Below are 15854 nucleotides of genomic sequence, written 5' to 3' on the forward strand. Positions count from 1 at the left end.
CCAGAATGGTACTTTTAGAAATTTAGAGAAATCTGACCATGCCTTTCTCCGATAGTGGCTTCCCACTGCTCTTAAGGAAAATAAAAGATTTTTCTACTGTTCCTGACTGATCTGGCTCCAAATGCTTTGCCATCCTCAGCTGCCAGCCCTTTCACTCCCAAGATGCTGCTCTTTCTTCCCTGAACTTCAGATGACCACTCCCTTCTCCTCCTTATTGTAGATAAACTGAGAGTGCCCTTAGTACCTTGTAAGAACTTGTAATCAGATGTTTAGGTTGGAAGTCTTGCTTATTTTCTAGAGCACACACCTCAGTGAGAAGAGAGGTTGGCTCAGCTCTCTTTCCCACGGAGAATGCTCAACAGGTGTTTTGCACCCAGGAGGGAATGGCCAGTGGGCTCATGGTAAGTGTTCACAGTGACCCCAGGTGTTTGGTCTCTGATCTAGCTCTCCCCAGAAGCATTAATGCCACAGGATCCCTGTCTGTTTGGGGATCTCATAGTTGCGCTCTCTTTCTTTTTTCCCCTTTTTGGGGCTCCCCCATCCCAGGAAACCCTGGGAGCCTGACACTGATTAACTAAACCACAGTAGTGGCCTCACAGCTACCTCATCCTTGATCTCTTCTTGGTCAGGACTCGGTTCTACCCTTAATTTTGGATGCTCCCTTGGATGGATGTTGCTGGAGGATGAAGAGTTGATATCCAGCATTGTGAGATGAGACATTGCCTCCTCCCTGCGTCCTAATCCCCTCTCCTTTCCTGAAGACATCTTTTACAAACCCTTGATCAAGCCCCTCTTCCCCCATCACCACATCTGAGATGGAGCTTCTTAGTGTATTCCAGGAAATTCCTGGGGAAGTAAGAGTGATGTGCCCCTCTCTTGCCTCCAGATGAACCTAGGCACCATGTGTCCTTGTGGGTGCTTCTTGGAATGACTTCTTCCCTAACCTTAGCCTGCTCCCAGACCAGGCTGTGGCCACCACCTTGTCCTGCCTCCCTGAACCTCCCCTCAATTTACAGTTAGGCCGTCTACTTCCTGCAGAATGGAGGGTGGAGACTCCATCACCAGCAGCACCTTGTGGCCTAGGAGGAGAGTCACAAAAGGAAGGGTGAGCAACAAGTGTCATCAGAGGGCACAAGAGAGTCCATCCTCCAGGGCTTTCACTTTCCCATCTGAGGCTCCCAGGGCCCATCTTAGACAACGGTTCCCATTGCACTGTGCCTTGCCAGCACAAATACCTGAGGCAGGAGCCCAGGTGAGCACACATGCATCTCACACTGCTGGGCTGGGCCTTGTCTAGGGAAAAGGAGGCAGCTCCAACCATTTAACTACCTTGTATTGCCTTGTTAGCTCTCAGCATAGTCCTATGAGATGGGTATTATTATTTTTATGTTGCTGAGAAAATCAAGGCTCAGAGATTTTAGAAAGTTTCCAGGGTCACAAGGTAGTGAGAATCAAACTTATGTTTGTCAAACACTATGCTCATCCTTGCTGCCCCTCTGAATCAAGAAAGGGCAAGAGATCTAGACACCGGGACACCCAGAGCCTGGAGACTAGGAGAACACCACCACATCAGGGCACAGAAGGACGTGTCTACACTGGCAGTAAGTGGAATGTAGATGTGTTCCTATTGGGAGAATTTCAAGGCTGCTCTGCTCAGCACCAGGAAGGACCTGGGTTTAATCAGAAAATGATGAAAACACTAAAAAATCTCCTGGCAAGCAACCATTAAGATCATTCAAGGAAGCACAGACTCCCTATCTTGGCAGGAGTTCCAGACATTATCTAGTCGTCCTATGACCTTGTACCTTAAAATCCTAGTACCTGAAATCCTGTTTGTGGATCGAGGAGACCTTAAAAGAAAGGGCAGCAAATAATATATAAGAGATCTCTCTAGGGAGTTGGATTGGGTGTACTTGATTCCTAATAGATATTTAGTTTTTGATAAATACCTGTATGATTTTGAATTGTGTGTGTGTGTGCATGCACTTGTGTATGTGAGGGAGAAGGAGAGAGTGAGAGTGAGTGAATCAGCAAGAGATGAGAAAGAGAGTGGGCTTTGCTTTTATAATTTAAACTTTTATAAATCTGAAAAAGAACGTTTTATGGAAAGATGAAGGAGCCTCCTTAAATAAGTCATGGAAGCCTTGCTATTGGCTACAACTGAGACCTATCCAGGTGAGCAGAGGCCCAAAATGTCATTTTTACAGTGATCTTCTGCCATCCATCTTGTTCCACCTGGCAGGTGAGCATAGTTTCCTCCTCATGATCACTGTTTTTCACCAGGATGGAGCTCTGCACGCTGTACAGTCCGTCTCTGCCCTTGGTGGGGGTCAGGGTCTCATCTCTCTGGGGTTCACTTCCATCCTTCAGCCAGGTCAGTTGCATGTCCTGGGGATAGAACTTCTCTGCCTGGCAGGTGACATTCATCTTGTTATTTGAGGCAGGGTGTTGAAGAATGGACACCTTGGGTGGAACTGAAATAGCATAGAACACATGCTCAGATGTCATGAAACAATCAGATCCATCTGCTTATTGCTTGGTGGCCATTTACTTAGCACCTACCTAGCATGTCACTGTGCCTAGCACATAGTAGATGTTCAGTAGGTGGAATGACCTGTTATTATTTAAGCCTATTCCCTGGAGCAAATTTGGGGAGAACTATGCTCCAAAGACATGTGAAAGCTGGGCACATGTGGTATTACCTACCTATTATGGTCTCAGACAAATCAGCCTTCCCACGAAGAGGGTAATGCAAGCTTCGGTGGTACACGCTGCAGGTAATATGAGAGTTTAGGTCATCTAGAGCTGGGACTACCTCTGTGGTACTGACAATTTTGTAGGCATTGCTGTTCTTTAACTGAACCACATGGGTCTGGAGGGATGAGAGTTTCTTCCCATTTTTGAACCACTTCAGGGTAACATTTTTGGGATAGAAGCCGTAGGACATGCAGCTAAAATTCACAGTCTGCCCGAGCAAGGCCCTCTCCAAGGGGCCTATTACCACAGGGAGAGATGGTGGAGCTACAAGAAGGAAGATGAATAAACAATTAGTGTTGGTAAGCTATATAGTATTCTTTGTGCCTTATATAATTTTAATTCTGACAACCCCATGATTAGATATGATAATGTCCATTTTATAGATAAGGAAATTGAAACTGGTAGAGGTAAAATAAAAAATACTAGCAACTTACAAAGCCTGGACTGGAAAACAGGTTCCTCTGACCACACAGCCTGTGATCTTGACTCAGGTGACACTGTTTCTCTGTTCAGGAGTCATATTCCTATATCTTTCTCACTCTTGGTATTGATTACTCCTACTTACCCATTCTCGTTTAATAAGGTTTAGACAACAAGGAATAGAAGGAAATATTCTTAGCCTGATTCCTATCTACCAAAAATCCTAAAACAAAATATCTTTAACGTGCAACTTTACAAGAATGTCCTTTAGAATCAGCAACTACAGGATACCTACTCTCATTGTATCTATTCAGTGATGTACTGGAGATTCTGGCCTAAGCAATGAAACAAAAAGTCATGAATAAATAATAATTGAGAAGAAAAAATATAATGTAAACTGACACAAAAAACTTAAGCGAATCTATCTGCTGACTAAAAAACTGATAGATTAGAAAACCAAATGAATAAAAATTTTAAAATTATTCTATTTGACTGAACACAGAAATAAATTTCAAACAGATTAAATTCTTAAATCTAAAATTTAATAAAACTATAAGAAGAAAAAAATAAGGAAATATCTATATGTCTTTGAGGTGGGAAAGAACTTTAAGACAAGATCCTAAAAACACAACTCATTGAGATTTGTAAAGTTGACTTTAAAGATTTATAAAGGTAACTATAATAAGGGTCAAATTATACACGACGAGAAACATAAACAAAACTTAAAAGCAAGCAGTAAATAGGAGAGGAAAGAAAGTAATATATATAAGGTGATGTGAATGAAACAAAAACAAGCATAAAATATAGAGGATCAACAAAACCAAAAGTTGCTTCTTTGAAGACGTATCATTCTCTGGTGAAAATGAAAAGAGAGGAAATAAAATATTAAGAGAGAGAAAGAGAGAGAGATAGATACAATCACAGATGTGCAATAGGGGCATTACTATAAATCTTGCAGACATTAAAATGATAAAAATTGGATATCTTGAATAGCTTTTGCCAATATAAAATATAAAATTTAGAAAAAGTGAAAAACTTTCTGGAAAAATGTAGCTTATCAAAAGTGAATATGAAGAAATAAGAAACCTGGGCAGTATCAACATTATTAAAGAAACTGAATCAGAAATTTAAAAACTTTTCCTATAATGAAAATTCTAGATCTAGATGACTTCACTGGAAAGATCTGCCAAACATTTATGTAATATATAAATTTTATCTTATGTAATCTTTTCTCAAAAAGAGAAAAAACGGATAGACTTCCCAACTAATTTTTGAAGCTAGCATAACTTCAACAACAAAATTCCAAAGTAGATACTGTAAAGAAAAAACAGATTATTATCTTACTTCTGAATATACGTTCAAAAATCCTAGGCAAACTTTAGCAAACTGAGTAACACACTATCACCAGAATGGTTTTATTTCAGGAAGAAAAAGTTGAATTAATATTAGAAAATCAGCCTGGGCAACATGGCAAAACCACATCTCTACAAAAAATACAAAAATTAGCCAGGTGTGGTGGCATGGGCCTGAAGTTCCAGCTGCTGAGGAGGCTGATGTGGGAGGACCACTTGAGCTCAGGAGGTCAAGGCTGCAGTGAGCTGAGATTGCACCGCTGCACTCCAGCCTGGGTGAAAAAGCAAGACACTGTCTCAAAAAAAATAAAAATAAAATAAAATAAAAATAGAAAAGAATATCAAATAATGTTATTCATCATATTTCCAAATTGAAAGACAGTAGAACCATATGACCATTTCAATAGATGCAGGAAAAACATTAAGTGTTAATATTTATGTTTAGAAATTATTTGTAAACTAAGAATAGAAATGAATTAATCTGATGGAGATAATCCATTAGATTGAACCATATGCAATTGCTATTTTTATTATATGAAAAATGATAGAATATAGGCAATATCATATGGTTCATCCTAATTTTAAAAATACAACAAACATTATAATCAAAGGTAAAAAATTGAAAGCTTTGAAATCAAGTCAATATAATCTTGCTTGCCACCAGAAATTAAATCCAATCTTTCATCAGAGATTCCAGTTTGCTTATGAAGTCATAAAGGGAATACAAAAGGTATAAAGATTAGGATGAAATACATTAAACTGTTATTATGCTATTATTACTATATGATGCCATTGTGCCTTAAGAAAGGCCAAAAGAATCTATAGACAAATAATATGAGAATTTAACAAGTTTGCTAGGTACAAAATAAATGTAAATTCAATTATAACAAACATTAGAAAATTAAAAACATTTTAAAATGATCTCATTTATAATATTAAAAACATAAAGTGTGGAGGAATCAATCTAACAAGAGGTGTACCATGTCTATAGTAAAAATTACAAAACTTTATTGAATGACATTATAAAGGATCTAAATGAATGAAAAGACATACCATGTTCATTGATAGAAAATAATATTGTAAAGATAAAGAAATGTATGCCTAGGCATATATGATGATAAAAACATTGGAATTATTCCCAGTTGATAAGGAGTCAGTGTAATCACAATTAAAATCCCATAAATTATGTGTGTGTGTATATGTGAGTGTGTGCTGAACTTGACAAAGATATTCTAAGTTTTTCATGGAAATGAAAACCGCCAAGCATAACCAAAAAGAATAAGGTGTGATGACTTGTTCTACCAAGTATAAAAACTTATTACAGAGCTGTAGTTATCAAGATAGTGGTGTTTGAAGGAACGAACAAAGAAAATGCGGAAAAAATTAGAGAGCCCCAATTCAGATCCATCATATGGATGCTTAATTTTTGACAAGTTTGCAACTGCAGAGCAGTGAAGAAAAGGGAAATTTTTAAAATAAATGAAGTTGGAACAATTAGATATTCATATGGGGAAAAATAAAATCTCGTATCACAAATATGGGGATTCCGACTAAATGTGAAAGGCAAAACTATAAAGCTTAACTATAGGAAGTTATGTAAGAGTATATCTTCAGGATTTAAAGGGTTAAGGAAAGGTTTCTTAAACAAGCACTGAAAGCTATAACCATAAAGGAAAAGGTTGAAATTTTGACCACACTAAAATTAAACCTTTGTCATTGTTTTATTAAATTGTTGTAATGGATGCTTTTATTACTGGGTTTCAATCATTTTTATTTTTCTGACATAGGGATTTAAGGCTATAAATTCCAAGTACAGCAGTAAGCAGTAACTACATGCCTCAAGTTTAATGTGCAGTATGTTAATTACTATTTAGTCCAAAATATTTTCTAGTATCTGTGGTAATTTCTTTTTTGATAAACCGGTTATTTAGATTAGTTCCCAAATTCCTAACATATGAGGATTTTCTAATGATCTTTTTGTAAATATTTATAGTTTAATTCCACAATGATCAGAAAACATACTTATATAATTTCGATATTTCAAAATTTGTTCAGACTTGCTTCTTGACCAAGCACATGATTAATTTTAGTTAATATCTTACAAGGGCTTGAAAAGGATATGTGTTTTTCAGTTGTTGGGTGCAGTGCTCAATTACAACAAATTTGTTAATCACATTGATCAAATCTTTTGTATCCTTACTGACATTTCGTCTGCATGTCCTCCTAGTTACAGAGAGAGCTGCTGTGGTAGTCAGGCTTTAAGATGATCTCCAGCTCCTGGCATTCACACCACTATGTAATCCCCTCCTCTGGATCTAGTGACTCACTTCTAATGAAAAAGTAAAAGTAACAGGATGTCACTTCTGAAATTAGCTTATAAAGAAATTGTGACTTGCATCTTCTTCTTCCCCTCTCTCCTGCTTCTTGAGGAGAAGCAGCTGCCATGTTGTGAGCTGTCCTATGGATAAGCCCATGTAGCAGATATCTGATGTCTTCAGCCAGTTGCCCACGAGGATCTGAGGCCTGCCAATAGCCATGGGAGTGAGCTTGAAGAGGATTCTTCTCCAGTTGAGCCTTTGGATTATTGCATTATTGGCAGACACCTTGATTGCAGCCTTAAAAGAGACCTTAAACCAAGGTCACTCAACCTAAACCGTGTCTAGAATCCTGACTCACAGACACTGTGAGACAGTAAGTGTTTGTTGTTTGAAATCACTAAGTTTTGGGTAATTTGTTATGCAGCATAGATGACTAATACAGATTTGTTAAGAATCTGGTAGCATAACTGTGAGAATGCAATGTGAAAGTGGAACACAGAGAGATTTAAAGACACTGGCCTTGAAGATTTATGCTATGCTGTTGACAGGCCGGGGATGCTGGCAGCAAATCAGAAGCCAAAAGAGAAAGGGAATATGCTCTCTCCTAGAACCTCCAGAAGGAGCAGTTCTGCTGATGCCTTAATTTCAGTCCAGAGATACAGATTTCAGACTTCTGGCCTCTAGAACTGTGAGAGACTAAATTAGGTTTTTAAACAACTTTATTGAGATGTAATTCACATACCATACAATTCACACATTTAAAATGTACAATTCAATATTTGCAGATATTTGTTTGTAGATATATGCAATCATAACCACAGTCATTTTGAACATTTTTATCATCTCAAAAAAAAACTCCATGCCTTTCATGTAATAACCTCCATTTTCCCCATCTTTCCACCATCCCCAAAATCATAAGAAATGTTCTGTCTTTAATCTACTTTCTGTCTCTATAGATTTGCCTATTCTGAGTATGTCATATAAATGGAATTATTTAAAAAAGTGATTTTTTTATTATACTTTAAGTTCTGGGATATATGTGCAGGACCTGCAGGTTTGTTACATAGTTATATATGTGCCATGGTCATTTGCTGCACCCATCCACCCAACATCTACATTAGGTATTTCTCCTAATGCTGTCTCTCCTCTTGTCCCCCACCACCCAACAGGCCCTGGTGTATGATGTTCTCCTCCCTGTGCCCATATGTTCTCGTTGTTCAACTCCCACTTATAAGTGAGAATATGTGGTGTTTATTTTTTTGTTCTTGTGTTAGTTTGCTGAGAATGATGGTTTCAGCTTCATCCATGTCCCTGGAAAGGACATAAACTCATTCTTTTTTATGGCTGCATAGTATTCCATGGTGTATATGTGCCACATTTTCTTTATCTATTCTATCATTGATGGGCATTTGGGGTGATTTCAAGTCTTTGCTATTGTGAATACTGCTGCAATAAACATACATGTGCATGTGTCTTTATAGCAGAATGATTATAATCCTTTGGGTATATATCCAGTAATGGGATTGCGGGGTCAAATGGTATTCTAGTTCTAGATCCTTGAGGAATCACCGCACTGTCTTCCACAATGGTTGAAGTAATCTACACTCCCACCAACAGTGTAAAAGCATTCCTATTTCTCCACATCCTCTCCAGTATCTGTTGTTTCCTGACTTTTTAATGATCACCATTCTAACTGGCCTGAGATGGTATCTCACTGTGGCTTTGATTTGCATTTCTCTAATGACCAGTGATGATGAGCTGTTTTTCATTTGTTTGTTGGCTGCATAAATGTTTTCTTTTGAAAAGTGTCTGCTCATATCCTTCGCCCACTTTTTGATGGGGTTGCTTGTTTTCTTCTTGTACATTTGTTCATGTTCCTTGTAGATTCTGGATGTTAGCCCTTTGCCACATGGATAGATTGCAAAAATGTTCTCCCATTCTGTAACTTGCCTGTTCACTCTGATAATAGTTTCTTTTGCTGTGCAGAAGCTCTTTTGTTTAATTAGATCCCGTTTGTCAGTTTTGGCATTTGTTGCAATTGCTTTTGGTGTTTTAGTCATAAAGTCTTTGCCCATGCCTATGTCCTGAATGGTATTGTCTAGGTTTTCTTCTAGGGTTGTTATGGTTTTGGGTCTCACGTTTACATCTTTAATTCATATTGAGTTAATTTTTGTATAAGGGATAAGGAAGGGGTCCAGTTTTAGTTTTCTGCATATGGCTAGCTAGTTTTCCCAACGCCATTTATTAAATAGGGAATCCTTTCCCCATTGCTTATTTTTGTCAGGTTTCTCAAAGATCAGATGGTTGTAGATGTGTGGTGTTATTTCTGAGGCCTCGGTTCTGTTCCATTGGTCTATATATCTGTTTTGGTATCAGTACCATGCCGTTTTGGTTACTGTAGCATTGTAGTACAGTTTGAAGTCAGGTAGCATGATGCCTCTAGCTTTGTTCTTTTTGCTTAGGATTGTCTTGGCTATACGAGCTGTTTTTTGGTTCCATATGAAATTTAAAGTCATTTTTTTCTAATTCTGTGAAAAAAGTCAATGGTAGCTTGATGGGAATAGCATTGATTCTATAAATTACTTTGGGCAGCATGGCCATTTTCACAATATTGATTGTTCCTATCCATGAGAGTGGAAAGTTTTTTGTTTGTGTCTCCCTCTTATTTCCTTGAGCAGTGGTTCATAGTTCTCCTCGAAGAGGTCCTTCACATCCCTTGTAAGTTGTATTCCTAGGTATTTTATTCTCTTAGTAGCAATTGTGAATGGGAGTTCACTCATGATTTGGCTTTCTGATTGTAGATTATTGGTGTATAGGAATGCTTGTGATTTTTGCATATTGATTTTGTATTATGAGGCTTTGTTGAAGTTGCTTATCAGTTTAAGGAGTTTTGGGGCTGAGATGATGAGGTTTTCCAAATATACAATCATGTCATCTGTAAACAGACACAATTTGACTTCCTCTCTTCCTATTTGAATACCCCTTATTTCTTTCTCTTGCCTGATTGCCCTGGCCTGTACTTCCCATACTATGTTGAATAGAAGTGGTGAGAGAGGGCATTCTTGTCTTGCTCTGGTTTTCAAAGGGAATGCTGCCAGCTTTTGTCCATTCAGTATGATACTGTCTGTGTCATAAATAGCTCTTATTATTTTGAGCTACATTTAATCAATACGTAGTTTATTGAGTGTTTTTAGCATGAAGGGGTGTTGAATTGTATTGAAGGCCCTTTCTGCATCTATTGAGATAATCGTGGTTTTTGTCATTGGTTCTGTTTATGTGATGGATTACCTTTATTTATTTCCATATGTTGAACCAGCCTTGCATCCTAGGGATGAAACTGACTTGATCATGGTGGATAAGCTTTTTAATGTGCTGCTGTATTCCGTTAGCCAGTACTTTATTGAGGATTTTTGCATCGATGTGTTCATCAGGGATATTGAACTGAAATTTTCTTTTTTTATTGTGTCTCTGCCAGGTTTTGGTATCAGGATGATGCTGGCCTCATAAAATGAGTTAGGGAGGAGTCCCTCCTTTTCTATTGTTTGGAATACTTTTAGAAGGAATGGTATCAGCTCCTCTTGTACCTCTGGTAGAATTCGGCTGTGAATCCATCTGGTCCTTGGCTTTTTTGGGTTGGTAGGCTATTAATTACTGCCTCAGTTTCAGAACTTGTTATTGGTCTATTCAGGGATTCAACTTCTTCCTGGATTAGCCTTGGGAGGGTGTATGTGTCCAGGAATTTATCCATTTCTTCTAGATTTTCTAGTTTATTTGCATGGAGGTGTTTATAGTATTCTCTGATGGTAGTTTGTATTTCTGTGGGATCAGGGTGATATTCCCTTCTTCATTTTTTATTGTGTCTATTTGATTCTTCTCTCTTTTCTTCTTTATTAATCTACTCTATCTGTTTTATTAATGTTTTAAAAAAACCAGCTCCTTGATTCACTGATTTTTTGAAGGGTGTTTTGTGTCTCTATTTCCTTCAGTTCTGCTCTGATCTTAGTTGTTTCTTTTCTTCTGCTATCTTTTGAATTTGTTTGCTCTTGCTTCTCTAGTCCTTTTGTGATTTTAGGGTGTTGATTCTAGATCTTTCCCGCTGTCTCCTGTGGGCATTAGTACTATAAATTTCCCTCTAAACACTGCTTTAAATGTGTCCCAGAGATTCTGGTAAATTGTGTCTTTGTTCTCATTGGTTTCAAAAACTTATTTATTTCTGCCTTAATTTCATTATTTACCCAGCAGTCATTCAGGAGCAGGTTGTTCAGTTTCCATGTAGTTGTGCAGTTTTGAGTGAGTTTCTTAATCTTGAGTTCTAATTTGATTGCACTGTGGTCTGAGAGACTGTTATGATTTCCATTCTTTTGCATTTGCTGAGGAGTGTTTTATTTCCAATTATGTGGTCAATTTTAGAATAAGTGAGATATGGTGCTGAGAAGAATGTATATTCTGTTGATTTGGGGTGAAGAGTTCTTGTAGATGGCTGTTAGGTCTGCTTGGTCCAGAGCTGAGTTCAAGTCCTGAATATCCTTGTTAATTTTCTGTCTCATTGATCTATCAAATATTGACAGTGGGATATTAAAGTCTCCCACTATTATTGTGTGGGTGTCTAAATGTCTTTGTAGATCTCTAAGAACTCACTTTATGAATCTGGGTGCTCTTGTATTGAGGGCATATATATTTAGGATAGTTAGCTCTTTTTGTTGCATTGATGCCTTTACCATTATGCAATGCCCTTCTTTGTCTTTTTTGATCTTTGTTGGTTTAAAGTCTGTTTTATCGGAGACTAGGATTGCAACAACTGCTTTTTTTTTTTTTTTTTTTTTTTTTTTTTTTTTTTTTTTTTTTTTTTTTTTTTTTTTTTTGCTTTCCGTTTGCTTGGTAGATCTTCCTCCATCCCTTTATTTTGAGCCTATGTGTGTCTTTGTACGTGAGATGGGTCTCCTGAATACAACACACCAATGGGTCTTGACTCTTTATCCAATTTGCCAGTCTGTGTCTTTTAATTGGGGCATTTAGCCCATTTACATTCAAGGTTAATGTTGTTATGTGTGAATTTGATCCTGTCATTATGATGCTAGCTGGTTATGTTGCCCATTAGTTGATGCAGTTTCTTCATAGTGTCAATAGTTTTTACATTTTGGCGTGTTTTTGCTGTGTCTGGTACCAGTTTTTCCTTTCCACATTTAGTGCTTCCTTCAGGAGCTCTTGTAAGGCAGGCCTGGTGGTGACAAAATCCCTCTGCATTTGCTTGTCTGTAAAGGATTTTATTCATCTTCATTTATGAAGCTTTTTTTGGCTGGATATGAAATTCTGGGTTGAAAATTCTTTTCTTTAAGAATGTTGAATGTTGGTCCTCACTCTCTTCTGGCTTGTAGGGTTTCTGAAGAGAGATCTGCTGTTAGTCTGATGGGCTTCTCTTTGTGGTAACCCAATCTTTCTCTCTGGCTGCCTTAACATTTTTTCCTTCATTTCAACCTTGGTGAATCTGACGATTATGTGTCTTGGGGTTGCTCTTCTCGAGGAGTATCTTTGTGGTGTTCTCTTTATTTCCTGAATTTGAATGTTGGCCTGTCTTGCTAGGTTGGGGAAGTTCTCCTGGATAATATCCTGAAGTGTGTTTTCCAACTTGGTTCCATTCTTGCCATCACTTTAGGTACACTAATCAAATGTAGGTTTGGTCTTTTCCACATAGTCCCATATTTCTTGGAGGCTTTGTTTATTCCTTTTCACTCTTGTTTCTCTAACCTTGTCTTCATACTTTATTTCATTAAGTTGATCTTCAATCTCTGATATCCTTTCTTCTGGTTGATCGATTCGGCTCTTGATACTTCTGTATGCTTCATGAAGTTCTCGTGTTGTGTTTTTCAGTTCCATCAGGTCATTTATGTCTTCTCTAAACTGGTTATTCTAGTTAGCAGTTCCTGCAACCTTTTATCAAGTTTCTTAGCTTTCTTGCCTTGGGTTAGAACATGCTCCTTTAGCTTGGAGGTGTGTGTTATTACCCACCATCTGAAGCCTACTTCTGTCAGTTCATCAAACTCATTCTCCATCCTGTTTTGTTGCCTTGCTGGTGAGGAGATGTCATCCTTTGGAGGAGAAGAGACATTCTGGTTTTGGAGTTTTCAGCTTTTTTGCTTTTTTGTTTTTCTTCATTTTCGTGGATTTATCTACCTTGATCTTTGATGTTGGTGACCTTCTGATGGGATTTTTGCGTGCTCATCCTTTTTGTTGATGTTGATGCTATTGCTTTCTGTTTGTTAGTTTTCCTTTTGACAGTCAGGCCACTCTTCTGCAGGTCTGCTGGAGTTTGCTGGAGGTCCACTCCAGATCCTGTTTTCCCGGGTATCACCAGTGGAGGCTGCAGAATAGCAAAGATTGCTGCCTGCTCCTTCCTCTGGAAGCTTCATTCCAGAGGGGCACCTGCCAGATGCCAGCCAGAGCTCTCCTGTATGAGGTGTCTGTCGACCCCTGCTGGGAGGTGTCTCCCCATCAGGAGGCACGGGGATCAGTGACCCACTTGAGGAGACAGTCTGTCCCTTAGCAGAGCTCAAATGCTGTGCTGGGAGATACACTGCTCTCTTCAGAGCCGGCAGGCAGGAATGTTTAAGTCTGCTGAAGCTGTGCCCACAGCCACTCCTTCCCCCAGGTGCTCTGTCCCAGGGAGATGGGAGTTTTATCTGTAAGCCCCTGACTGGGGCTGCTGTCTTTCTTTCAGAGAAGTCCTGCACAGAGAGGAAGAATCTAGAGAGAATAAGTGATCTTTTGTGATTTTATTCTTTAACTTAGCATATGCTTTCAAGGTTTATCCATGTTGTTGCATGTATCAGTATGTCATTCCTCTTTGTAGCCTAATAATATTCCACTGTATGTATAGATCATACCTTGCTTTTCCATTCATCAGTTGATAGATGTTTGGATTGTTTCCACCTTTCAGATAATGTGAATGCTGTTATAAACATTTGTGCACAAATTTTTGTGTGAACATATGTTTTCATTTCTCTTGAGTAAATACCTCGGAGTGGAATAGCTGGATCATATAGTAACTTATGTTTGACTGTTTGAGGAACTGCCTACCTATTTCCCAAAGTGGCTTCACCATTTTGCATTCCCACCTGCAGTATATGAGGTTTACAATTCCTCTACATTCTCATAAACATTCATCATCTGATTTTTGATTTTAGCTATCCTTATGAGTGCAAAGTTGTATTCCATTATAGTTGAGATTTGCATTTCCCTGAGGACTAATCATGCTGAGTTTCTTTTGATGTGCTTATTGGCAATTTGAATATCTGCTTTGGAAAAATTCTTTATATATTCTAAACTCAAGGCCCTTATCAGATATGTAATTTACAAATATTTTTCCCATTCTGTGGGTTATCTTTTTACTTTCTTGATAGTGTCCTTTGAAGCATAAAAGGTTTTAATTTTTATGAAGCCCAATATATCTATTTTTTCTTTTGTTTCTCACACTTTTGATATTATGCTTAAGAAGCCAATGCAAAATCTGATGTCATTAAGACTTATCCTTATATTTTATTATAAGAGCTTTATAGGTATTTTTAGGGTTTCAAACCATTTTGAGTTAATTTTTGTATATGGTATGAGGTAAGGGTTCAACTTCATTGTTTTCTGTGTGTGGCTATCCAGTTGTTTCAGCATTATTTGTTGAAAAGATGCTTCTTTCCTCATTATCACACTTGTTGAAAATCAGTTGACCACAGATACATGGGCTTGTTTCCGGACTCTCTCTTTTCCATTGGTCTATAGGTCTATCCTGTTCCAGTACCACATTATCTTGATTGCTGTGGATTTCTAGTAAACTTTTATTTTTATTTTATTTATTTATTTTTAGAGATGAGATTTCACTATGTTCACCAGGCTGGCCTCAAACTCCTGTCCTCAAGCGATCCTCCCATCTCAGCCTCCCAAAGTGCTGGGATTACAGGTGTGAGCCATTGTGCCCAGCCTGTAGTAAGTTTTGAAAGAAAAATGTGTGTTATCCTACTTTATTTTTCAGGATTGTTTTGGCTATTCTGGATCCTTCATATTTCCACATGAATGTTAAGATCAGCTTGTCAATTTCTACAAAAAAAGTAGATTGGGATTCTGATAAGGATTGTGTTGGATCTGTAGACCAGTTTGGGGGAATAGTGCCATCTTAACAATGTTAAATCTTCCAGTCCATGAAAATGGGAAAATTTTCAATTTGTTTAGATCTTCTTTCATTTAACATTTTTGGTAGTTTTCAGAGTATAAATTTGCACTTCTTTTGTTAAATTTATTTTTATTTTTAGTGTTCATTCCAAGTGTGTGGAAATGTAATAGATTTTTGTATATTGAACTGTATTCTCAAGCTTGCTGAACTTGCTCAGTAGTTTGAATAGTTTTTTTAGTGGGTTCCTTAGGATTTTCTATATACAAGAATATGCCATTTGTCAATAGAGATAGTTTTACTTCATCCTTTCCAATTTGGATTCTTTTTATTACTTAATTGTACTGACTAAAAATTTAGTACAACATTGCGTAGAAATGGTGATAGGAGATATTCTTGTCTTATTCTTGATCTAATGGGGACAGCATCTAACCATCCTCATTAATTATGACATTGGCTGTGGCTGTGGGTTTTGCTAAATATGATGTTAGCTGTGGGTTTTGCATCCATGCCCTTTATCAGGTTGATAAAGTTCCCTACTATTCCTAGTTTTTTGAGTACGTTTTTAAATAACAGAATTTTAGATTTTACCAAATTCCTTTTCTTTATCATCTTGAGAGGATTATATGGTTTTCTTTTTTATTTTATTGGTATTGTGTTGTATTAAATTAATTGACATTCAGATGTTAAACCAACCTTGTATTCATGGGATAAATCCCACTTGATCAACATGAATAATGCTTTTTATACGTTGCTGGTTTCAGTTTGCTAGTATTTTCTTAAGGGATTTTTGTGTCCATATACATAAGATATATTTGGTCTGTGTTTTTTTCTTGTGATGTCTTTGTTTGGTGT

General features: G+C 37.5%; 1 protein-coding gene across 1 annotated transcript in view; it reads right to left on the reverse strand.

The window, feature by feature from the left end:
- Positions 1–2055: 2055 nt before the first annotated feature.
- Positions 2056–15854, reverse strand: part of LOC116461117 (tyrosine-protein phosphatase non-receptor type substrate 1) — a 29730-nt gene continuing 15931 nt past the window's right edge. Inside the window, exons 5-6 of the mRNA XM_058433197.1 lie at positions 2707–3021; positions 2056–2474 (exon numbers count right to left, since the gene is read on the reverse strand). Coding sequence (XP_058289180.1) covers positions 2155–2474; positions 2707–3021 — 635 coding nt within the window. The 3' untranslated portion in view covers positions 2056–2154. The remainder of the gene's footprint in view (positions 2475–2706; positions 3022–15854) is intronic.

The sequence above is a fragment of the Hylobates moloch genome, unplaced genomic scaffold (genome assembly GCF_009828535.3).
Source record: "Hylobates moloch isolate HMO894 unplaced genomic scaffold, HMol_V3 SCAFFOLD_21, whole genome shotgun sequence".
Taxonomy (NCBI): domain Eukaryota; kingdom Metazoa; phylum Chordata; class Mammalia; order Primates; family Hylobatidae; genus Hylobates; species Hylobates moloch.